Source organism: Elgaria multicarinata, chromosome 1 (genome assembly GCF_023053635.1).
Source record: "Elgaria multicarinata webbii isolate HBS135686 ecotype San Diego chromosome 1, rElgMul1.1.pri, whole genome shotgun sequence".
Taxonomy (NCBI): Eukaryota; Metazoa; Chordata; class Lepidosauria; order Squamata; family Anguidae; genus Elgaria; species Elgaria multicarinata.
This window is the reverse complement of record NC_086171.1, coordinates 170,581,847-170,606,543: the sequence shown is the minus strand read 5'-3', so window position 1 is coordinate 170,606,543 and position 24,697 is coordinate 170,581,847. Positions and strand designations below refer to the sequence as shown.

The 24,697-nt window shown below is 41.7% G+C and overlaps 1 protein-coding gene across 2 annotated transcripts in view; it reads left to right on the top strand.

The window, feature by feature from the left end:
* The window catches only part of PLXNA2 (plexin A2), a 498,241-nt gene that overhangs the window by 54,504 nt on the left and 419,040 nt on the right, over positions 1-24,697 (top strand). For both annotated transcript variants that reach the window (XM_063142969.1, XM_063142979.1), the window contains exon 3: positions 714-896. In XM_063142969.1, the coding sequence (XP_062999039.1) occupies positions 714-896 (183 nt within the window). The remainder of the gene's footprint in view (positions 1-713; positions 897-24,697) is intronic.

The window sequence follows — 24,697 nt, the reverse complement described above, 5'->3', positions numbered from 1 at the left end:
GATCTTGTGAGATCCTCTCCCCTCCCTCCCTCTACACTGGTATGGTGTAGAAAGGACCATAGTATCATTGTCATCACTAAGATTGGATCATGTAAAAGGAAAAGTGCAGTTGTGGTATGGATTGGAGGGTTGGGTGAATAAATCCTAATGAATGATTACATGGCAAACCCTGCAAATAATAAGCAAGAGTTTCCAGTTAGTGTGGAGACACCAATGATATGACGGTCAGTCTGAAGCTTCAAGTTATGGGCAATGCTTCTCCTTCTCAGAGGAGATAGGAGAACTATAAAACACACACAAAATGAAGCCCTAATCCTGGAGGCCCAAAGAACGTAATAAACAATTATGTTAAAAGTGACGTGACCTGAAATGATTTATCCTGGTGTGTGTGTTCATCAGTTGCACATCTGCAATCAGCTCCATAAAATATGTTCCAAAAATGACACTGTGGACTGAATCTTCAAGGTGAATCTTTTAAGACACCTAAAACAGAAAGAGACATAGAGAAACAGATTGCTCTAGATCTCGATTTTCAGAATGTTGCCTCAGGCCCAACTGAGCATATATATATATATATATATATATATATATATACACACACACACACACACATGTCAGATGTTGCCAGAAATTGCTTGGCAAGGCTCAGAGTGCCTATTCTTTGTTTGTGTTTTTCTTCACTCACACTCACCTAAATGCCTTCTCCCTTTCAGCCAGTCCCAATAGATGATAACTTCTGTGGATTGGACATTAACCAGCCTTTGGGAGGCTCCATCCCAGTAGAGGGGGTGACTCTTTACACATCCAGCCGTGACCGGATGACATCTGTCACTTCGTATGTCTACAATGGCTACAGTGTGGTGTTTGTGGGCACCAAGAGTGGCAAGCTGAAGAAGGTAAGCCTGCTCTTTTGGCTCTAGGGAGTCTGAGGCCACATCTTTCTCTGTATTTTGCTGGTTTCACAAGCGTGAAGCCAGCTTCCAAGAATTGTGGAGACCTCTTTACTGATAACCACAGAGGAGGACAATAAAGAGGGGGTACACTTGAAACAGTCCAGCTGGTAAGTACAAATCTGCTGTTGATTGCTATCTAAAGTCAAGCCCCAACCATTTTAGACACCGGAGAGATACAAAACTGAGGAGAAATGTAAGAACTGGGACATACAGGAATTGCACACTCAGGGTCTTGTGGAATTCACATTGTTTCATAAAGAAAAAAAATAGATTTAAAAATCCTCCAGGTGATGCAATTCAATATACCTCACACTGCTTCACCTGCTTATCAGCCACTTTCCCCCCACAATTCCATACTGTATTTCTAAGAGGCATATTCCGCTGTTTTCTGTATACATTTCATATTTGATCCAAGTCTTTGCTTCTGTTTCTATAGTGCTTAGACAATGTTAAAAAAAATGTGTTTGTTGTTTGGAAGAGATATGCTCTTCGGACATCTCTGCGTTAATGTGATTTTTTACTGAATGCTTGGGAATCCAGCTGATTTTCAAGAGTGAAGGCGAAGAAGTATTTTATGCATTGGCTGTTGGTATATGGCAGAACTGAGCAGTGAACATGTAACCATTGACATTAGATGTAGGTTCTAACTATGGCTTATAATCATTTCTGGCCCATTGACGAGCAGGATAATAATTGTGGATTATGTTTTAAGCAAACAACCAGAAACATAATTTGCCCTAGTAAAATTGTCATGGTAATATTTTAAAACAATAACTTTAAAACAGTTAATGCATAAATGCATATATGCATTTATACATGGACACTTAAGAAAACAATAATATCTGAACATTTAAGGAAAGGCTAATACCACATCTGGTATTAAGGTAGTAGGTAATTAGCTTCTGGCAATTTCATGATGTCAGATAGTCAGATTGTGATTTTTGTTTGTTTGGGGGAGTCACATGGTGTTAGACACAATTCCCTGCCGGTGAATGTTAATGGTACTAGGCAGTGCCCACTGTTTATGTTCTCTTACTGGCTGTTCATGGCCAACTTGGAAACTAGGCTTTCTCTTGGATATAAATTTTAAAATCTATATGCTGTAATATGTTTATCAGGCCAACTCAAAGATCACCCCAAATGTTCAAGCTTTTTGATTTAGCCTAATAAAGCTATTTCAGTGTATGGATGTTTTAATTTATTTTTTCTTATGGCCAACATGGCTGCTTTTGTTTTATTTCTGTTTTGTTTGTTTTTGTTTGATCTGGAATATAAGTATTTTTGAATGTGGATCACAAAAAGGGATAGTGATCCAAGATCTTGCCAAGTTACTATTTATATATCATGTATATCCATTTCACTGTGGCTGCTCATGCCTGTACTTTTCTCACTTGTGTCCTTGATGTCAGCGTCCAAAGAAGAGTTATAATTGACCTTTCAAAACAATAGAATGTGTGACATTCAAAAGAGTAAGAAGTATCATGTTTCTCAAGAAGACTCTAATTTCAGAGATCATTAGTAACATGGTGTCGTTGGTTCTGATCTCCTGTAGCCTAGGGAATGGTACAGTACTAAGGTGGGCTGTGCAGTTTGGCTGGTTGGCCAACCCATGGGTTGTTGTTGGGTTATTTAAAGGTTGTTTCCTGCCCAAACAAGCCATGCCAGCTGTGTTCAAACTACATGACAAGCTGTGGCCAGGCAGCTGTTGATCCAAATTGCACCTGGCATGTGTCGCTGCTTAAACAAGCCACTATTGCTGGTTTGGCCAACAATAATCGGGCAAACCAGCCCACTGAGTGTGGAGAAATGTCCTTGAGAGAGAAAAAGAAATGAGTTTTTGTTGCTTTCTAGGGATGCTAGGGATGCTCCCTGCAATTAAGAGATCTAGAAAGCTCCAGTAGTAATGATAGAAGAAAATTCATGTAAGTGATATGAATCTGTGTATTGAAATCAGTTCGCTTGTATTTACATCAGAAAGAATCTGGCACAGTGAGGAAACACGTGGTGTTTCAAGGTCTTCAGTATTAAAATCACACTTGAGTCGTCTCACAGTAATGTCACTGCCCAGAATTAATATCTTGTGCTGTCTTTCAGGCTCATCCTTTTATTCATGGCCACAGACTAGCACTGAGAACTGATCATTAATCTCTTCTGGAATATCATCTGTACACGTTTACTAAAGCCTGGTGAGCAAGCATTCTTGATAGCACCCTTGTTCCTAGACAAGTAAAAATTCTAGAATAGGCAACATCTCCTTTTGCAGTTCTTAAGAGAAGTGAATGGGTTAACTGGTAGTGATAGCCTTTTGGATGCCATAGCCTGGGGTAAGCATTGCTTTTCTGCACTCTAGTCTTGCCTCTCACCTTCCGCCCTTCTTACGGACTTTTGTGTGATTGATTGACTGCATTAGATAACATTCCTTCCTGTTTGCATCACAAAAGTAGGGCTATTTGCCGGAGGCAAAGAAATATTCCACATTCTTTTGGGCTTAAAGAAAAGCTCTTGTTTTGTAGAACTTGGGAATTTATGATTAGGCTGGGGGGGTGTTCTTCCCATATATTCAGAGTAAAAGCCAAATCTACATTAGACATCAGTGGTGTTCAACCACTTATTTATTTATTAAATATATATCCCATCATTCCCCTAAAATATGTTCATGGTGACTAACAAAAGTAAAATAGAAATAATGGCAGAATCTCAATTCAAACTTAAAAACAAGGAAATTAAAACACATACTTAATAACAAATAAATTAAAAACACAATTAAAAACATACCAATAAAAAGAAATAGAACCCAACAGGGGGGGAAAAGAAAAGAACAACCCTGCAGCAACCAAACAGGTTTACATTAGGGATGTGCTCCGCTTCTAATCGGACCGGCGAATTAGAAGCGGAGCGGGGTGCTTCGCCTCCCCTTAAGGCGGAGGCGAAGAGGATTGGGGGGCCAGCGGAGCGTGGCGAAGAGGATCGAGGTGAAGGCGGATCCTTTGCCTCGATCCAGAGCTCCGCCGGAAAGGTAAGTGGGGTTTACTGGGCCCTGCTGCTGTCACTGTCTCCCATGTGGCGACAGCGGCAGGGCCCGGTAAACCCCCCCCCTCCACTACCTTACCTGCCTCCATCCGCAGTCCCTCGGCTTCTTCAATTGAGCCCGCTGTTCAACCAGGAAGTCTAGGCCACACTTGCGGCCCAGACTTCCTGGCTGAACTGCAGGCTCAATTGAAGAAGCCGACGGACCACGGACGGAGGCAGGTAAGGCCCCCCCTCCCCCTTGGTCCCTTACCGGGCTCTGCCGCTGTCGCCGCACAGGCGGAGACGGCGGCAGGGCCCGGTAACCCCCCCTGCCCTCCTCTCCCGGCCTTACCTGGCACCACTCCCCTCCACTGCGGAGCTCCGATTCGGAGCCAGAGCTCCGCAGCGAAGAGGAGCGGAGTCTGGGCGGAGCGGCGCGGAGTGGGCCGATCCAAAATTTTCAGATCGGCCCGCGGGGCGGAGCAGGGGGTCCGTGCACACCCCTAGTTTACATGCCCAAAGCCTACCTGAATAAAAATGTTTGTTCCTGCCTGTGAAAGGACAAAAAAAGAGGGAGTTAACCTTGCCTCCCATGGTAGGGAGTTCCCAAGCCTAGGGGCAGCCACAAAGAAGGCCCTTTCTTGAGTCCCACCATTTATTCATTTCTTTTCATTCAATGAAAATCATCTGCTCATTGACGGAATTGGATTTTCTGTGGGAGAATTTCATTTGTTTGCAAATGTGGATCTTCACTAAGGCACACTTGCACAAATTCCCCCTAAAGACTTTTTTTAAAAAAAAAATCTGCAAAATCTATATGACTCAAAAAGTTGGTCCATCACAGAATCACAGGTCAGAGTCTAGAAATTTGAACTCATTTGAATTCATTGTAGATTTTTCCAACATCCCTAGTTTTGTTGGTATCCAACCCACTATGCTTGAGTTGGATACTAACACCTGTACGAGTTTATGAGCATCACATAGGTGCCCGAGAAGGTAGTTTTATTCATTTACTTACATTTATCAGATGTAATGTATTTGAATTACATCTATCTTTTGGTCTATAACATGCACTGGCATAGAGAGGCCTACTATCCAGATACATGAGTATGTAGACATCATGACTAGTAGCCATCTATAGCTGTATCATTCATGCTATTTTGGGCTGCATTAATAGAAGTATAGCTTCCAAATCACGTGAGGTACTGGTTCCTCTCTATTCAGCCCTGGTTAGGCCTCATCTAGAGTATTGCGTCCAGTTCTGGGCTCCACAATTCAAGAAGGACGCAGACAAGCTGGAGCGTGTTCAGAAGAGGGCAACCAGGATGATCAGGGGTCTGGAAACAAAGCCCTATGAAGAGAGACTGAAAGAACTGGGCATGTTTAGCCTGGAGAAGAGAAGATTGAGGGGAGACATGATAGCACTCTTCAAATACTTAAAAGGTTGTCACACAGAGGAGGGCCAGGATCTCTTCTTGATCCTCCCAGAGTGTAGGACACGGAATAACGGGCTCAAGTTAAAGGAAGCCAGATTCCGGCTGGACATCAGGAAAAACTTCCTGACTGTTAGAGCAGTGCGACAATGGAATCAGCTACCTAGGGAGGTTGTGGGCTCTCCCACACTAGAGGCATTCAAGAGGCAGCTGGACAACCATCTGTCAGGGATGCTTTAGGGTGGATTCCTGCATTGAGCAGGGGGTTGGACTCGATGGCCTTGTAGGCCCCTTCCAACTCTGCTATTCTATGATTCTATGATTCTATGAATTAGTCTAATCCCCTTTCAAAGCCATCCAAGTTGGTGGTCATCACTAATCTTGCAACACCTTTGAAAGATGTTCAGGATTGGCCTTTGTCAAACCCTAAGAGAAAGGAGATTCTAGAGCAGGGAACCAGCCACTAAAGAGCATTTGGCATAATCCAGAATATTTATTTATCAATTGATTTCAGGTTTTATTTTTAATCATGTTTTTCAATCCCCAAAGATTCCCAGTAAGGTTTACATTAAATATATTCCCATTATTCTGTATGAAGGAACTGCCTATGCATCCCAGTCAAGGCTATTCTCTTTTATGTTTTCATTTTATGGATCCATGTCAAAATACATTGAATACTTAATAGTTGGAATACTGAGTTCAATTAATCTTCTCTATGCTCAGCAACATATACAGTATTTCCAAATTATATATTAATGCACTTGTCAAGAATCACTATATTTTAAAATTATAGATAGTATTTTATTTAAATATTTTTATCCCATTTTTCCTATTAATTTGTTCAAGGAGGCTTAGAATAAAAACCCATCTACTCAGACCAATACAGAATGTGCATCATAAAATCCTATCCTATAAAATCGTATCCTATAAAATCCTAACTAAGCCCTTGTCTTTGCAATGTCAGAAATATTACATACCTTTATCAAACTTTATCAAAGACTATCAAATGTCTGTTTCAAAAGTTGAATGTAAGAAGGGATGTGCAATTTTACAGAAACTCATCTGTGAATTGGGCCCTTACCTGTCTCTGATACCATCCTCACCCAACCTGGAGCCCTTCAGTTGTGTTGGATTATAATTACCATCATCCACAGAGCCAGCATCTCATTGCTGGTTCTAATTGAGGATGATGGTGATTGCAGTCGAAAGCATCTGGAGGGCACCAAGTCACACTCAACATGGTGGGACTGACTTCCAAGTATTCATGCATAGGATTGGGCTGTTAATCTCTTGCTTGAAATAGGGACAGGAGAGAGTTTATCCCTCCATAATTTCTACCCATCTCCTATGCTTCCTGTACTGGCTACCATTGACTACTTGTAGTATTATACACAGTGAGCTTTTGGCCTGACCCATTTCAAGTTTTGTTTTCATTCATCTGTAGCTCTGTACATCCACTTGTAGCTCTGTACCAGGATACCATATTTCAAAGATACACTATTTAAATAGCGGGTGGCATCAGTTTGTGTCTGTGTTCTTGCATTAGTGGCTGGGGAAGACCTTGCTTTAAAGGCACTTAAAGCAAGCAGCTTGTGCTTGCATGTTGGCTATTTAATATACCAAGTAGAATTGTGTCCCATTAATTATGTAGGATTACTAAAGGAATGCTCTTTCCGGGTTGGTTTAATCCCTGTTGGCATTTATATAGTGGAGGCTTTTTAAACGGCTGCATTTCTGAAGCAGAACAGATCTATATGTGTTGGTCTGCTTTGCTGCATTCACAGAGTAGCATAAAGAGAGGAAATGGGCTTCTACTTTTATGCCTCCTTTATTCACGAGATCAGCAAACAACTGTTGGGAATTTAGATTTAAATGATTGGTGATTTTATCCCAGATATATAGTGAAACCAGCTTTCATGGCATTTGCAAGTTGTTATCCCTATCATCATCATCATCATCATCATCATCATCATCATCATCATCATCATCCTGTATCATCTGACCTTTAACTATTTCACTAAAAATACTGGCCATCCAGCAAGAGGGACTGGGATAAAGTGAGTCAGCCCAGAATATTGGTAAGTGTGATCAAGACCCTGGCTATTTTCACTCTGTAGATCGAAATTATTTTAGCTTTACCTGCACATCCTGCTTTATCCCCATTTCAGTCTTTGCTATAAGAGATGATAGCAGCATTTTCAAGGTTTTGTATAGCAGGTGTGGGGAACCTCCAGCTCATGGGCTGGATGTGGTCTGTCGAAGTTACCCATCTGACCTGTCAGCTTCTTCCTCAGACCCTTCCTCTTCTCCCCAAGAAGGATCTCTGATCAGCAGCGAGATTATTTCTGCTGCCTCCCTTTACCACGTTGCATTTAGGCTTTTAAAAATATTACCAATGGAACTTTTTAAAAATACACAATTTGGCACAAGGAGGCTTTTTTTTGGGAGGGGGAGAATCTCTGCTGGGGAGGGATGTCCTACCTCTCCCCAAGCACTGTGATCCTTCTTTGAAAAATCAATTTCCCATGCTGCAATCAGACTTTACAAAAGCTTTCACAGGTGCTGGTGGAAGTTTTTAAAAAGACTAATTGCAACATTAAAGAGGGGATTTGGGGGTAATTGCTGCTGTATCTTGGCCCAAATAAGAGATGCTTTTAAAAACAACTACCCATGACATCACATGTTTGTGTACCTACCTGGATTTTTTTCATTCATCAGCATTCAGCCTTTTCCCTGTCCCATCTAGCCTAACCCAAAAAGAATCTTGGTTTTTGAGGTAGATAAATGCAACCTGATCATAGTTATCCATGCTGTGATAACATCTAGACTAGACTACTGTAACATGTTGTACAGGGGGCTGCCTTTGAAGATTGCTTAAAAACTACAGTGAGTGCAACAGTTTAGTGAATTAGTAACACAAACACTCCAATGTACAAATATAGAATGAGGGAGACCTCATATTACATGTGAAAAGGATTTAGATGTCTTAGTTGATCAGAAATGGAACATGAGCCAGCAATGTGATGCTTAAAAAGCTAATGCAATCTTTGGCTGCGTTAACAGAAGCAGGTCCAGATCATGAGGAGTAATCTTTCCACTCTATTCCATGCTGGTCATGTTTCATCTAGAATGCAGTGTCCAGTTCTGAGTGCATTTAAGAAGGGTTTTGACAAAATGTAGTGTTCAGAAGATGGCAACCAGGATAGTGAGGGGTCTGGGAATTAAGTCTGAGAAGGAACGTTGTTGGAAAAGTCTGGCATCTTCAGCCTGGAGAAGAAATGTTTAAAGGGAGACATTATGCCAGTCTTCAAATATCTGGAGGGCCAAATTGCATGGAAACAGATTTTGGCCAAGCATTAGGAGAAGCATCCTAATGGTAAGAGCTGTTTGGCAGTAGAACAAACTGGCTCAGGAGGTGGTTGACTCTCTTTTAATCAGAGGTTGGATGTCAAGGACGCTGAAGTTGCACCCTACATTGCACTCTACATTGCAGATCCTGCATTGAGCAGTAGGTTGGATTAGAGAACCTCCAAGTTACCTTCTAACTATTTCATTCTTTGAAAATAGAGCCACTAGGCTGATAACTGGGACTGGACATTGGGAACCATGTCTTAGCTAAACCGAAGGTTTATCCCAGGGTCGTCCCTGCCTGCTCCTGGGATATCCGGTGTGTCATTTACATGAACAGGGATGACCCTGGGATGATCCTGGGATAAACCTTAGGTCTAGAGCCTCGTGTGGCACAGAGTGGTAAGCGGCAGTTACTGCAGCCGAAACTCTCCCCACGGCCTGAGTTCGATCCCAGCAGAAGCTGGTTCTCAGGCAGCTGGCTCAGGTCGACTCAGCCTTCCATACTTCCGAGGTTGGTAAAATGAGTACCCAGCTAGCTGGGGGCAAGGTAACTGCAACTGGGGAAGGCAATGGCAAACCACCCCGCTACAAAGTCTGCCAAGAAAACGTCAGCGAAAGCAGGCATCCCTCTAGGAGTCAGCAATGACTCAAGTGCTTGCACGAGAGGGTCCTTTCCTTTCCTTTCCTTTCCTTTCCTAGCTAAGGCCCCAATCTCATTGAGCCCTTTTAACATTTAACATCTGATGAGATTGGCTTAATGCTACATTTTTTCTTCTGTTTTATTCTTATGTTGTTTTGTTCTGTATGTGTTTTATTGTTACTGGAAGCCACCCTAGAAACAGGTACATTGAAGGACAGGATACAATTCTGCAAAATATAGACATATGTAAATGGAAAGAGCCATAGCTCAGTGGTACACACTGAGCACAGGCTTTCAGTGGTGGTTGGTCCTTCTTTGGACTAGTGGGGTGGAGGACACTGTAGATGGAGTTTTCTCCCCACCTCATGATCATTCCCTGGTATCTCCAGGTAGGGTTGGGAAAGACTTCTTTCTGCTGCTCCGGAGTGCTGCTGCCAGTCAGTGTAGATCAGCCCAACATAGTGTCTTTCAGATGTTTTGGAGTACAACTTTCCAGCATTGCTGACAATTGGCCATGCTAGCTGAGACTGATGGGAGTTGTAGTCTATAAAACATCTGGAGGGAGTACCAGGTTAAGGAAAGCTGGGGTAGACAATCCTGAGCTATTTATTTATTTATTTATTTATTTATTTATTTATTACATTTTTATACCACCCAATAGCCGAAGCTCTCTGGGCGGTTCACAAAAATTAAAACCATAATAAAACAACCAACATGTTAAAAGCACATGGACGAATGGACTGATCTGGTATAAAGCAGCATGCTGTGTTCCTATATATACATACGCATGTTGGGGGACAGGGCTAAATATATATGTGGTAGGGCTTCAGCTATCCTTGATAGTTACATTTTAGACATGACTTAGTGTTGTGAAGAAGTGGCAACTTGGGGAATGTGGGAGCACGTAGGTGTATATTATAAGTGTGCCATTCAAACAAAGGTGAGGGAAATCTTCAGAAATGTACATAACCAGGGTTGTTTTATGGCTTCTCCCTGTAAAAACTTGCTATATTTGGAGAATTCTCTCAGCACCCTCAGAAATTACAATTTTCAGGGTTCCTTAGCTCACTTACCTTGAATGAGTGTTTTCAAATGTTTGTAGTGTACAATTTTTTTAGAAGAAGAAAAAAACCCAATGTAAATGTGGAATCCACCAGATGAGAAAGATATCAGTTGGTGAGAATTATGAAGGACAATGCAGTCTCATAATTAATTTCTAAAACTGACTAATTACAGCCCCCACCCAATAAAACCTCTCTAGGTCTGAAGCACAGCTTTATAAGTGGGTCCAGCTGTTCATATGTTATTACAACACTGTGTGTTTGTATTGATATTAAAGACATTTATATGCCTCTCACCTTAGGACTATGCCTGCTTCAGTTTTTACTCCTTCTTCCTAAGATGTTGGTTATTCTTCTGTTAAAAACAAAATGTTCCCTGCAGGATTGCCAGCAGCAATTTAGGAAAATCTAAGATGTTTTCAGGAGATGTTTCTCTCTGGAATTTTGTTTACCCAGGGGTGTGGGAAGGCATGTTGTTAACAATGAATCTGACACAAGCCTGCTACTGAAAGCAATAATCCTGGGCAGCATTATTCAGCTGAAGCTCTTTGCCTCAGTTTCCTGGACGCAGCATACAGGGCCAGTAACACAATTGCCTGCCTGTCTTAAAACATTATGGCGGAGAAGTGCATTGTAAAATCTAAACACAATTTACAGGGTCACCACTTTGATTACCAATCTGAGCCAATGGGAGTCGAGAGCCAGGAATCCTGATTGCCACAATAGCTATTAACTGTAGTCTCCAGTTGAATGGATTTCCCCCCCTCTCTTTTTGCCCTGTGGGGATTTCCTGACTGGAAAAGATTCAGGATGCTGAGTATGAGTGTATCGTTTTCTAAATTTATCTGCCTGTCCACTGAGGATTCATCATTGAAAACATTGCATTCCTTTGGTGATGTGCTATTTCCTATTAGCTAATTAGCCAAGTCCTGTGAAATCCTGGGGACTAGTCAGTTTCTTTTTCTCTGCATGTTCCTGAGTGTTTGAAAGGGGACCCCAGAACTGTGAGCACACTGAAGATTCCTTCGTACAGGCTGCATCACAAACCTATTTGATCTCTATCGTCTTTTGCTAAATCCCTCCCGGCATCAAGTAAAATGTATTACAGGTTGAGACAGGAAGATGAGATATCACGAAGAGAGTTCAGACTGTGTACATCAGATGGTAACCAGACCTATAAATGTGTGGTTTATGACAGTCTCAAAAAGTTCGGACAATAGTCAGTGCTAGTAACAGTTGCACAGCTCGTTGCATGGCTTATGTAGCTGATTGCACATGGGGAATGGAGAGAAGGGTTATGTCCACAAATACGTCAGTTTGACCTGGAAGCTCATGTAGCAGTGGTGTCCAGGGGTGCCTTTGCCCAGTTTAGCTGGGGCACCCACTACATCCCTTTGATGGGAAGGATGATCTGGCCACTGTGATCCGGTGATCACCTTCCATTTATGTTACTTTAAAGTGTTGTATTTGGGGCTGCACTTTAAAAAACATTCAGAAACTTTAGCCAATGCAAAATGTAGTGGCTGGACATTTGTCAGGAGTGCACTTCAGAGATCACCTTACACTGGTCCTGGATCAACCTCGTTGGCTTCTGGTTTGTTTCCAAACATAATTCAAGGGGCTGGTTTTGACCTGCACAACCCTAAATTGTGTGGAGTCAGGATATCTGAAGGACTGCTTCCTCCCATTTGAACCTGCCTGTAATTCATGGTCATCATCAGATGTCCTGCTCTACATTCCACTACCTAGGGAGACTTGGTTTGGGGTGCTCAGGGCAGGGCCTTTTGGGTAGCAGCACCCCAATGTTGGAAGTCCTTCCCCAGGTAGGTGAAGTTGCTTCCCTTGTTACTATGTTTGAAATGAGTAGTTCTGTCCTGTTGAGATTTTTATGATGCCGATGGCTTTTCTTCTAGTGTAATTTTAATTGTGGTGTTTCGATTTTCTCTTCTTTATGGCTCTGCTCCTGTGTTTCTTGTTTTATGATGTAAAGTTTTTAATAGGTACTTTTATTATATATCGCTCCCGGTGCCTGTTAGGCAGAAGGTGTGATTCATAAATGTACTTAATAAATATATACCTAAGTTTTGCTGAGTGTGTCTTGCATAAGCACCTGGCCTCTCTTAGAGCTGGGGAGATACAGGAGGGCTCAGTTGTATGAGAGCACCACCAAACCTGAGTAGATGAACTCTCACCCCCTATCCAGCTTGGTATGCAGAGGAGTGCAAGAGCTTGTCTACCCCAGCTTTCCTTAACCTGGTACTCCCTCCAGATGTTTTATAGACTACAACTCCCATCAGTCTCAGCTAGCATGGCCAATTGTCAGCAATGCTGGAAAGAGCAGCTTTGGAGACTTTCTGAGAACCTCCAAAATTCAGTGTGTCATCATAGACAACAGCCTGGCCTTTCTTTTGCAAGGGCTGATTAGCAAAGCCAGGCAAAAGTTGTGGCCCACCTAACTTTTGTGCATTACATCTTATGGTGCCTCCCGACACACACAAATGTGCAGAAAGGCCTCAATCATTTCCCCAGGTTAATCATTTGGGATGACTGCAAACCTTTGTTTCTAGCAGCTACTGTATTGTTTAAAACCAAATTGAATATGTTTAACTTCCTGGCATTTGTTGCTTTCCATAAAGCTAAGGAAAGCTCTGTTTAAGATTGGAAAAACAAGTCATGCATTATGGTCAGTCCAGACTGGTTTTTCAAACTGAAATTCTGTCTTTGTGTTTCAAGCCTGACCCTTTTGGACCCTTGGAAATACTTCACCTCTGCCACAAATTGCAGAGATCTTGCTGCGTGTGCGTGTGCGTGTGTGAGAGAGAGAGAGTTTAGAAATCTGTCACATGATGCTGTCTCCTTTTTGTATAGAAAGCCCCTTACCGCCTTTCCCTCACTTTGCTCCAGTAACCAGTCAGTCAGAGATATAACTGACTTTTGGAAAGGAGGGGGGTTTGTCTGCTCTAAAGGAGCGAGCGCTTAATGCTGCTTCCCCTATAATGAGATTGGCTCGCTTCCCAGACTCCTGCTAGTGAGCTTGCTGTTTGTTTTGTTGTTTTATGAGCCCCAGAGGGCCAAGCGAGCTGGGCTTTTGGAAGCTGGGCAAGGCCAGTGTAGGCCGTTTATTTACCGTTTACAACCAGCCTATGGGGGAGTTTTATTTTTGTGACAAGCCTAAAGAATTCTGGACCCTGGGGACTGGGCCAAATTTTATCCATGTCGAATTCCAGGAGGAGATTTGGCTATCCTGAAGCAAGGAATGAGGTGGAAGAGGAGAGGAATCTGGCAAGAAGATGGAAGTTTAGCTGAGCAGTTTCGAACAGGACATTGTGAGGCTCTCTGTGATTCGGCATGGGTTTTTTGGGGGTGGGTGGGTTGAGGATGTCTTCTACCAAGGATCTCTATTATTTTTTTAGGATCTCCAAGAGCTGTAGTAATTCTCTTGGCATGTCTCCACATGCACACTTTAACTAAGGCAGTTTCAGCTGAGTTTTATACATGGCATAAATGTGTAAAAATGGCCAACTCTTCATTTCAAAGTGACGGTAGGCACTTATTTAAGTCCCAGGGGAATTTTCCTGAGATTTAAGATCTTTAAACCACTTAAGCTCACTAGGAAAAGGTACTCCTAGTGAATCTAATTTTATTTCTTAAAAAGCCTTAACAATCTAACAGATTTGCATCAGTTTGAGAGCAGGTGAAATAATAACAGATTTCTGAGAGAACTCTGCCACTGAAAAAAATTGTAACTGTGGGAAAGTCAAGGAAGGCTTGGTTTTCAGAGTCTAAGACTACACCCTAGAGAAATAATCATGAGAAAGTTGTTTCAGTAGATAAGGACAAAAGAACCTAGGCTCCAGAATTTTTTTTGTTTGGTTGGTGTGTATTTTTTTTAAAAATGAAACATATTGGGCATTTGACATCTTGTGGAAAAAAAATATTTTTGGGTACCAGCCAGCTTAAGGCTTGGATTTCCTTCTACTTTTTTCGAAGTCTTGTACTAAACCTGTTGTCCTCTTGATTTCCACCATAATAGTCAAAGTTTTTAATCATGTTCTCTTAGATTAAAGATGAGCAGGTCCTCAGGGTGGAGCCGGGGTGGGCAGGGAGGCCCAGTCATTTCTCTTCTATCCCACTTGCCTATACAATCACATCTGAAAACCGATAAGCAAAGTTGAACATTTCCTTTGATTCATAGTGTTATGTAAAGATGCTGCTGTAATCCATCAAGTTAATTTTCCAATGTGAATACGGCCAGGCAACTGGTGTGGATGAGTATTCTAAACCTGCCTGTTTGCAACTAATTCTATCTCATTTAATTTCCATGGTAGGAGAGAGTTATTGGTGGCTGAATGTGTAAACTTGTGCATGCTGCTTACAGAGAAATGATGATGATGATGATGATGATGATGATGATGATGATGATGATGATGATGATGCTTTTTCCACAGTGCTGGGACTCAAAGCTGTTTACAAGATTAAAACATATACAATTAAAACATATAAATGTAAATTTACAAAAGTTAAAATAGAATTAAACCTAAAGCAAAATTAAAAACATGGTAATTTTTTATATATATAAAAAAACAGTAACAGGTTAAAAGAAGGGGGAATCCAATACATTAACACAGGTCCAGAGTAGCTCCAAAAGCCTGCTGAAACAAAAAAGTCTTTGCCTGCCTCTGAAAGTGTAGCACAGAGGGAGCCAGCCTAGCCCCCCTGGGAAGAGAGTTCCAGAGCCTTGGAGCAGCCACTGAGAAGGCCCGCTCCCACATGTGCAAATGCTTGTCTAAGCTCTGACAATTGTGTAAGGCTGCTGCAAACAGCTGTGGTGAAGCTGACAAAATCTCACATGCAACACACAAACACTTCTGGACCAAGTCTGGAAAGGCTCCTCCACTGAAGAAGTGGAAGTAAGAAAGGATTTAAACTTCATTGTCAATTTCATCTGCTCATGGAGATGTTTTGCCAACTTGCTGCAGAGGTGGGAGTGAAAGCTTCTCAGTTTCTTGGCTCTTCTTTGCAGCGATTGCATGCAAGTCCTGGTGGTTCCACATAGATCTATCACCCGGTTGGAGTCCACCAGGAGAAGAGACTTCAGTATGGTGGCCCCATTTCTTTGGAGCTTTCTGCCCTCGGAGTTCAGATAGGCACCAACACTGTGTAGCTTCTGGTGCCTCCTAAAAATAGCTGTATTCCAGGAAGCATTCCGTAAGTGACAGCCACAGTTTTTATTGGCATTCTATTTTTTTAAAAAGTATCATTTTAATGGTACTTTAATCATTGTATCTTTTACTGTTTTACTTCTGATGTCCAGAATCTTTTTCAAATATGGAGTGGTATACACATTTTGTCAATGAATGAATAAATAAATAAATAAATAAACAAATTCGCAGAGCTTGAGAAAGATGTTGGGCATTATCTAGTGCCTACTCCTACAGCTGCAAAGAATAGTGATGAAGCTTGATTTGGGAAAAGCCCCTTTACTGTGGAAGGGAAACTAGCAAGGTATTTCAAACTTCAAACAGGCTTGTCAGAAGGGACTTTTCATTGCAGCGGAGGTTAGAAGAAAACTTGCCCGTTTGATCACTGCTCTTTACATCCTTTGCGCAGGGACTAGATAACACACAGCTATTGCTGAATATTCTAGGAGCAATAGCTAGATGCACAAACCATTGCATGAGGAACAGGGAAGGGAAAGAGCAGCTTTATCAGGAGTGGGGAGATACACACAAACATCCAGAGGGTTATTGCACAGATGCCTGAGACAGTCTGCAGAGCTTCCAGTAAACATTGGACAGCATTGGGTGGGAGAGCAAAACAAGAAAGAAAGGAAAATAATTGGAAATAAAGGAAAATATCCTGTTCATGTTTAGCGTTATTAGACAAAAATAACATACCAATGTGTAGATCATGCTTGGCTCCTATTTTGGTAGGAATTGTCCATAAATATATTACATACAGACTTATAGATGCACAGTTGCTTTCTGATTAATTATTTAATATAACGTTTTGGGGAAGGAGAACAAATCCGATGCCAAAGCCTGAATTCCAATATGCAATTTGCTTTATTTACCAACAGCAAGTTGCGAGAGATTTTTTTCTTTTTAAAAAATAAGAAAATGTGTTGCTGGTTATGTGTTTAGAGGTATAATGTCCCTCTGTCTGGAGAATAATGCTTTGCTTTACTAAAAGCACCAAATGGCTGAGTTGACTGTATCGCACCAGTAAAGGTCAGCTTTAAAAGTTGCACTTTTGCAAGCATGAGTCATGGGAACAAATATTTAAAGGACTGGGCACAATCTGAGCCTAACTAATTTAATCCTGCTGTATCTGGGTTTCAAATGACATTTTGTTAGCTCTGGTGCTTTCTAACCATATCCTCTTGTTAGATATACCCTTGCCTAAAGTGCAGTGTGATGGGCTTCATTAGAATGAAGAATCCTATTGTTAGAGTACAGCATGTAAGATACTCTGCGGGGAGATGCTATGTTCTAGTTGCAGCTCATGGTAATGAAGAGAAACCTGTATTTAAAACTTGGTGGTCATCAAGGGAAAACATCAAATGCATCTGGATGGCTAGACAAGGCATGTTGCCCTTTCCTCCATCCAATGTGTTAGAAATGATAGAATGAAAGCTTATTACAGGTGGTAGGTAAACTAATGCTGGTTTTAGTTTTGCAGATTATGTTTCTGTTAGCCTTCCATTAAGGTGCAAGTTTTACTTTCATCCCCATCATTCCTTCTAGCCACCACCACACTGATTCCCACATGCTTTGTATTCCTCATGGTGGGGTCATGTCCCCTGTTGTGTCACAGCAGGGCAAATGGAACAACTAGGGTAGATTGCATGGCTCATGGGTGAGAAATCAATCTTGCTTTCATGCCAAGAAGTGGTGTATCTTATTATAGCTAATAAATCAGTGAAGTATCCTTCATCCAGCTTGTCAATGGAGGACAGTGTTTGTGTGATTGAGAATAAATGAAGGCCAGAGTGCTGTCAGGCATAGAGAAGTATATGTATAATTTTGTTATCATGCCGTTTATAACTGCTACCATAAGAAAAATGGCATTGCTGGGAAAGTTTAGACCCATGCTGCAACAGCATGTGATCATAAGCTAGTTGAGGTCACAGAGACACCCAAGAAAAGAACCAAGATTGCATATGTAGCTTTCCTGGTGGTTTTTCCTCCTCGTTGGCATCTAACCGATACCATAGCACAGCCTTCTTCAACCTGATGCCATCCAAATGTTTTGGACTACAACTTCTGGCATCCCTGATCATTGACCATGCTGGCTGATGCTGATGGAAGTTGTAGACCAAAACATCTTGATGGCACCAGTTTGGGAAAGACTTCCATTGCATGATTCTAGATGTTTATATGCTAGTGGGAATGAACAATTATTTCTCATTAGATAAGTCATCTTTAGACTTTCTGCCTAGGTCTGTTCTCCCATCTGAGCACAATCTTGTCATATCATCAGGACTCTAGTAATCTCAAACTTTCAGTTTTTCAGAGCTTTTATTTTATTTTATTAAAAGCACTTTCAAAGGGTTTCTCAAATTAATACCATCCATAATTTTAAAAGCCACCCAAAACACAGAAAATGTGATTATGAATATATATATATATATATATATATATATATATATATATATACACACACACACACACATACATATACCCAGTTCATTTGATGACATTAAATATTACGAATATAAAGAAAACATTGAACATACTTATTGTAAAAAAACAGATTGGTAATACTGGACACTGTGACCAACAAAGATATATATCTCCAATATATTACTAAATGGACTGACCTGAAGAAAGACGCAAGCTGCTATAATGTACACTAATAAAAATTAGAGCAGGAATTCTCTCAGATAACACAGCTCTTGGTGGGGATGCCCAAAAGAGGTGGGGGAAGCTGAGGATTTTTTAAGTTTCACTATGTGTTGTACAAGGGACACCCCTATGTACAACAAATTATGGTAGTCTAACCTGAAGGTAATGGTAGTGAGACTAGCTCTATCCAGGAAAACCTGCAGTGGGCACATCAGACTTAGGCCTTAGCTAGACCTACCTTATGTTCTGGGGGAAAGGAGGGGAGACCTTGTGTTGGGATTAACGCGAGATCTCGCCCCCGTTTACATGTAAGGCGCGGCAACCTCAGGAAGAGAGGCATCATGCCTACCATTTTTTATTTTTAAAGGGGAGGAGCGCATGAACGCTCATGTGCTGTAGGTAGGTGCTTTTTAAAATTTCATTTCATTTCCCCGCTCTCCCACCCACCCTAACCCTGATGGGCACAGCGCTCCTGAGGAGTGCTGCACCACGTGTGCGGCTCCCGGCTCCACGTGAGTAATCGTGCGGAGCGGGGTCAAGCCGCGGAAACAGGCTAGATGTTCTGCAGTCTCGGGGTCAGCCCTGGACCATGGAAAAAGCTGGCCCAAAGGGGAGGGCTATATCATGGGGCAAGGGAGGGATGATCCCTCCCTGATCCCGGTATCCCCTGTACATCATGTGGATGCACAGGGACAATCCCAGGGTTCGCCCTGGGATATAGCCTGGTCCAGCTAAGGCCTTAGACAGCAGAATGTGCTCCAAGCTGAAGTAACTTAGGCTGGATTTAACAAAGCTGGATTCAAGAGCATTAGCTAACTGTGAAGCTGATCCTTCATGTGGAATGCAATCCCATTCAGAACCATATCCTTGAATAACTAACCAACCCAAAGAATCTCATCCATGTTTTACAATCTTTGGGAAAGCCCTTCTTTCAGTCCCACAGCCTTCAGAGAGAGCTTTCTAGCGGGCTGCCACCAGGCTGTGGAACTCCCTTCCAAAGGAGGCTAGGTTGGTTTCCTTTCTGTGGTCCTTTTGCCATCAGGCAAAGACTTATTTATTCAAGCAGGCCTTTGGCATGTAAACAGGTTTATTCAGTTGGGTGATGTTTTTATTCTGTTACTGTTGTGTTTTTAACTGAGTACTTAACATGTTTGTTTTATTATTGTTTTAATCATTTTTAAAAATTTAATTATAAATATAAGCCAATTTCTTGGTAGAAAGGCAGGGTATAAATGAAGTAAATCAATTAATCTTACCAGGACTATTTTTCAGTTGTCCCAGAACTAAGTCTAGACAGCAATTTAGTAGTTCAATTCCCTCTGCTCACTTGGGAAAAGTATAGTTTAGAGATGTCAGAGGAATCCGGTTGTGGAGTGAAGCCCAACTAGTTGTTGTCTAGAGTCCATTTTGTTTTCCACCAACTGGCCCACAGTGAGTAAGGCCACCTGGTGGCTTCCCCATTATTATAATTATTGTTGTTGTTGTTGTTGTTGTTGTTAGTATTTTGCAGAAATAGACATTTGCACAAATTGCAGCTGCAATTTCTCCAAATATCTATTTCTGCATTTTTCAAAAATAAAATAATAATGTAAAAGGTCCCAGAATTAGAGGGAAATGTGTGGCTCAGCTTGCAAGTGCAACCCATGTCAGGTGCACCGTGGAAGTCTAGGGAGTCTGAAAAGTGCCAGATATCATAGAATCAGAGAACAGTAGAGTTGGAAAGGGTCTATAGGCCATTGAGTCCCATTTCATTCATTCTTAATTAATATAAATTGTAACATAAATTGTAGCATTTTTAAAAGGCAGCCTTACCTTCATGTGAGAAAGGCAAAAGAGAACAGAGAGTTCTCTTGAGTCCAACCCACGGCCATTGAGTCCAACCCCCTGCTCAATGCATGAATCCACCTTAAAGCAGTCGTATTCATTCGGCCTCCATTGGAAGTGTTTAATTGCCAACGGAGGCAGAACAAATATGACTACGGTCCTTAAAAATACCTAAAAGGTTTTTAATTGATAACTGCTTCAAGGAGGAATTCATTTTCTTGTACAGCTCCTGATGAAGGATCGCCAGATCCGAAATGTTGAGCGTTTGTACAAGTTTAGTTGAAAGTTTTTGGAATTTTTTTCATTTTGGTTAAGGAAAAAAAAAAGAAAACCTCCTTTCATATTTTATAGCACCAGAGCCAGCCTCTTCTTTTCCTCATAGCCTTCCTGTAACATCAGCCCATTATTCCATGTCCTGCACTCTGGGATGATCAAGAAGAGATCCTGGCCATCCGCTGTGTGACAAACTTTCAAGTATTTGAAGTATCTGCCCTCAATCTTCTCTTCTCCAGGCTAAACATGTCCAGTTCTTTCAGTCTCTCCTCATAGGGCTTTGTTTCCAGACCCTTGATCATCCTCGTTGCCTCCTCTGAACACGCTCCAGCTTGTCTGCATCCTTCTTGAAGTGTGGTGCCCAGAACTGGATGCAATACTCAAGATGAGGCCTAACCAGTGCTGAATAGAGGGGAACCAGTACCTCCGGGTGACAGCTATCCCTAGTGCAGTTATGTGTCATCAGCACACAATTTCAGAGTAGAAAATCCTTGAGGCAGGGATCTGTCATCTCATGGTTATTCTGTAAAGCACATGCACATTGATGGCACTATATAAATAATAGTAATGATTGCTATTATACTTAGTATTTATATGACATATTTCAGTTGTTTGCTGCATTTCACGTATATTATCTCAATAATCCTTACAACACATTGCCAGCCTTCACGTTGCCAGTCCTTCTAAATATACACAGTTTAAATCTTGCATGCTAATCCCACATGTGGCATCCTGCCTCCTTCTACCCTAGTGACAGCCAAAAACAAACAAACAAACAAAATCCCCAAATTTTGCTAAAACCAAAATGTTGCAATTAACGGTAAATTATGCAAAGCTGGCTAATCTGCACATGTCATTTTAAATAAATCTCTATTTGTTTTCCAGTCACAGAGTTTAGAGGCCAGTGAAATCCTTTTCATCCAGGAGTCAACCATATTCCATTTGAAATCCATTCAACCAGGCTGTTTTCCAGACATTAGTAAATATTTTGTTTAACTGAGAAGTTACCTCATTTCTTGGACAGTTTGCCATGAAATATGCATTTGTGTCCCATGAAATAAACAATGATACGATGCATGGAATCCGGCCAGTTTGCAAAGAGAATTTAACAGAACAATTGTGTTGCTTTTGTGTTGTGTCAGTCAGAAAAATGTATCTCTCCCATGACAAACAACAGTAATTTGGATCAGACACAGTATTATATACTTCCTACTGTAAATCTTTGTCTAGCTTCCCCCCCCCCTTTATGCTGCTAAACTGCTTTACTCTCACTGCTTTGTGATCATAGTCGTAACAAGCTTGAATGGCAAAAGACATGTCCCTTTACACATATTTTTTTATACGTTATTCTAGCCTTCTTCCAAGGAACTCAAGATGGCATGGAAGGTGCTTATCAATCACCACCCACCCCAAGGTGTTTCTCTCTGTGTCCCATTATCTTCTTAACAACCCTATGTGATAGATTAGATTGACAGCTAGTGACAAGACTGAAGTCACCCAATCAGCTTCAAGGCCAAGTGGGGATCTGAACCTGATTTTCCTAGCCCCAGTCCATGCCTGCTCCAACCTGGTGACCTTGAGATGTTTTGGACCACAAGTGCCACCATCCATTACCATTGGCCATAATGGCTTAGGCTGATGGGAGTTGTATTCCAAAACATCTGGAGGGTACCAGCTTGGGGAAGGCAGCAGTATATCGCACTGGTTGACTCACATACACTAGGCGATGATTGGACGTTTGCCTGCTCAGGTTTACCCCCACGTGTATGTTTTCCTCTACATGCCTGAGATATCTGACAGCCTCGGGTGGATACAGTTGATATGAGGAATGGTGAGCACCCATGATTGATCCTAACTCACACTCTTTGCAAAGCGGCACATTTCTCTGGAGAGTGTCAGCTATTAGGCAGTATAAAAATGTAATAAATAAATAAATTTGGGCGGGGGGGAGGAGAACGAGAGATGGACAAAAAGGATTAGGTGTGGGAGTCATTACTAAGAAGACGAGGCTCTGTTCCCTGCTGCATAGGGGAGCTTTCTATGCCCTTGTCTTTAACTGCCTTTCATTGCTGTTTGCTTGAGGTAATTCTTCCATACATGCACCCTTTAAAATGTGATTGCATTGAGACATTTGTATTATTGCAACTCCAAGACTCTGTGCAGTTTGCTTTATGTAACTATTGAATATTTCAATGCACAATGCATAATGCCATCTATATTCATAAGTCAGGCAGCCAATGGACAATAGCTCTGTACTCCACTCAGCTAAATAATAGTGGTAAGTGATCATATTTGCCTTTCTCTCCTGACTGGGTAATTTGAAATGTGGTGGCTTTCTCTTGAATGTGCAGAATTTTTTATGCAGTTTAGCTGGATATGCCTTGTTCTATAGGTGAGGATAAATTTGATTTTTCAGAATGAAATATCCATAAGAATATTTGTAACTATACCCATGGACGTTGAGCATACCCGTTTCATTAATTCTTAATTACATACATAAATTGTTGCATTTTTAAAAAAGACAGCCTTACCTTCATGTGAGAAAGGCAAAAGAGAACAGAGAGTTAGTTACACTGATCCAGCAAGATACATTCATATATTCATCCTTCTGTGCAAAGTGCAGATGGAGATGTGCATTCCATGTCAATCCAAATTGTACTATACTGGCTGAATACAGCCTTGATGTGAATAGGATATACATCAGGACTACACTTGTTGTATGTGCTTAGTTCTCATGACATCAGTTGGATCCGGACCATTGGATGCAAAGGTTAGTATCCAGAGTTAGTTGTATGTAGAGTAAACCCATTGAAATGAATGAGACTTAAATTACTAATGACTAACTTAAGTCCCATTCATTTTAATGTGTCTACTCTACATAGGACTAACATTGGATACTACCCAACATTTCTGCCCAAAGAAGTTACTCCATAGTTAAATACCAGGATACTTCATATTGCTAAACTTGTTTGTGTGTGTAGGGAGTTTTGCATCTTCATAAAACCTGTCTGTATATTCTGCTACTTTTTAAATATAGTATAAGGATTTCTTAAAAAATACTTATTTATTTATTTCCCGCCTTTTTTTCCTCCAAGGAACCCAAGGCGGCGTACGTAATCCTCCTCCTCTTCTCCATTTTATCCTCACAACAACAACCCTGTGAGGTGGGTTGGGCTGAGAGTCTGTGACTGGCCCAAAGTCACCCAGTGGGTTTCCATGGCTGAGTGGGGACTAGAACCCAGATCTCTCAACTCCCAGTCCAACACTTTAGCCACTACACTATACTGGTTTTTATTTGTATCCTGCCTTTTCCCCATGGCTTACATGATCCTTCACCTCTCTATTTTATCCTCATAATAATCCTGTGAAGTAGGTTAGGTTGAGAGTCAGTGATGGCCCAAAGTTACCCAGTGAGCTTCATGGCCTAGAGAAGAACAAAACTCAGGTCTCCGTGGTCCTAGTCCAGCACTCTAACCACTACACCACACTGGATCCCTTGGGAAATTACTGACACAGGGAGACTTCATATTGACACTGTACTGAGATTTTTGCCTAAGGTAGCAGTGCGATAACATTAGCTGTTTTGCCAGCCGCTATCTGGATCTGATACCATATGCCAAAGCTTAGAGCCAATATACTGTGTGGATTCCCCAAAGAGGTTATGGTCAGTACTCCCAGACATGTGATGACATTTTATTTTATTTTTGCAAGGTAGAAATAGCTGCTGAAATAATTAAAGATGTGCCATGACCTAAACTATCAGCAGCAACTTGGATACTGACATAGAGGGAGAGGGGGCAGTGGCACAGACTGCAGAGGTGCTGCATTGTGCCCCTGGCACAAAGCATGAGTCATGGAACAGGAACCTCCCAAGACAGCAATTCCTGATCTGGGACCCCCAATGACTGCAGCCCCAGAGCTGAATACCCCTCGAAGGGCCAGCTTCCTTGCCCTTGGTGGCCTCATGCTTCCTCCAGCTGCAGGCAAAATGCCCAGCAAGAGATAATGGGGAGATAACAGGGTGCCAGGCTTCAAGCAGGAAAGTTTCCCCTTTAACTTCTCCATTCCCCATCCAGGCAGCAGGGCTGAGGAAAGGTAGTCAGGGCACATGTAGAAGGGCTTGGTCATAACAGGTTGTCTGCACCTTGGGAACTATCCAAGGTCCTGAAGGAACTGTCTCTGATCCCCCTTATGATCAGCTCCAGACTTGCTTTCTCAAAAAAACCTGCTCGGAGTCAAACTCACTAGATAGGGTAGTTCTACCATAGGTCTCTGTGTGTGTTGGTGGGGATCACTCTGTAACTAC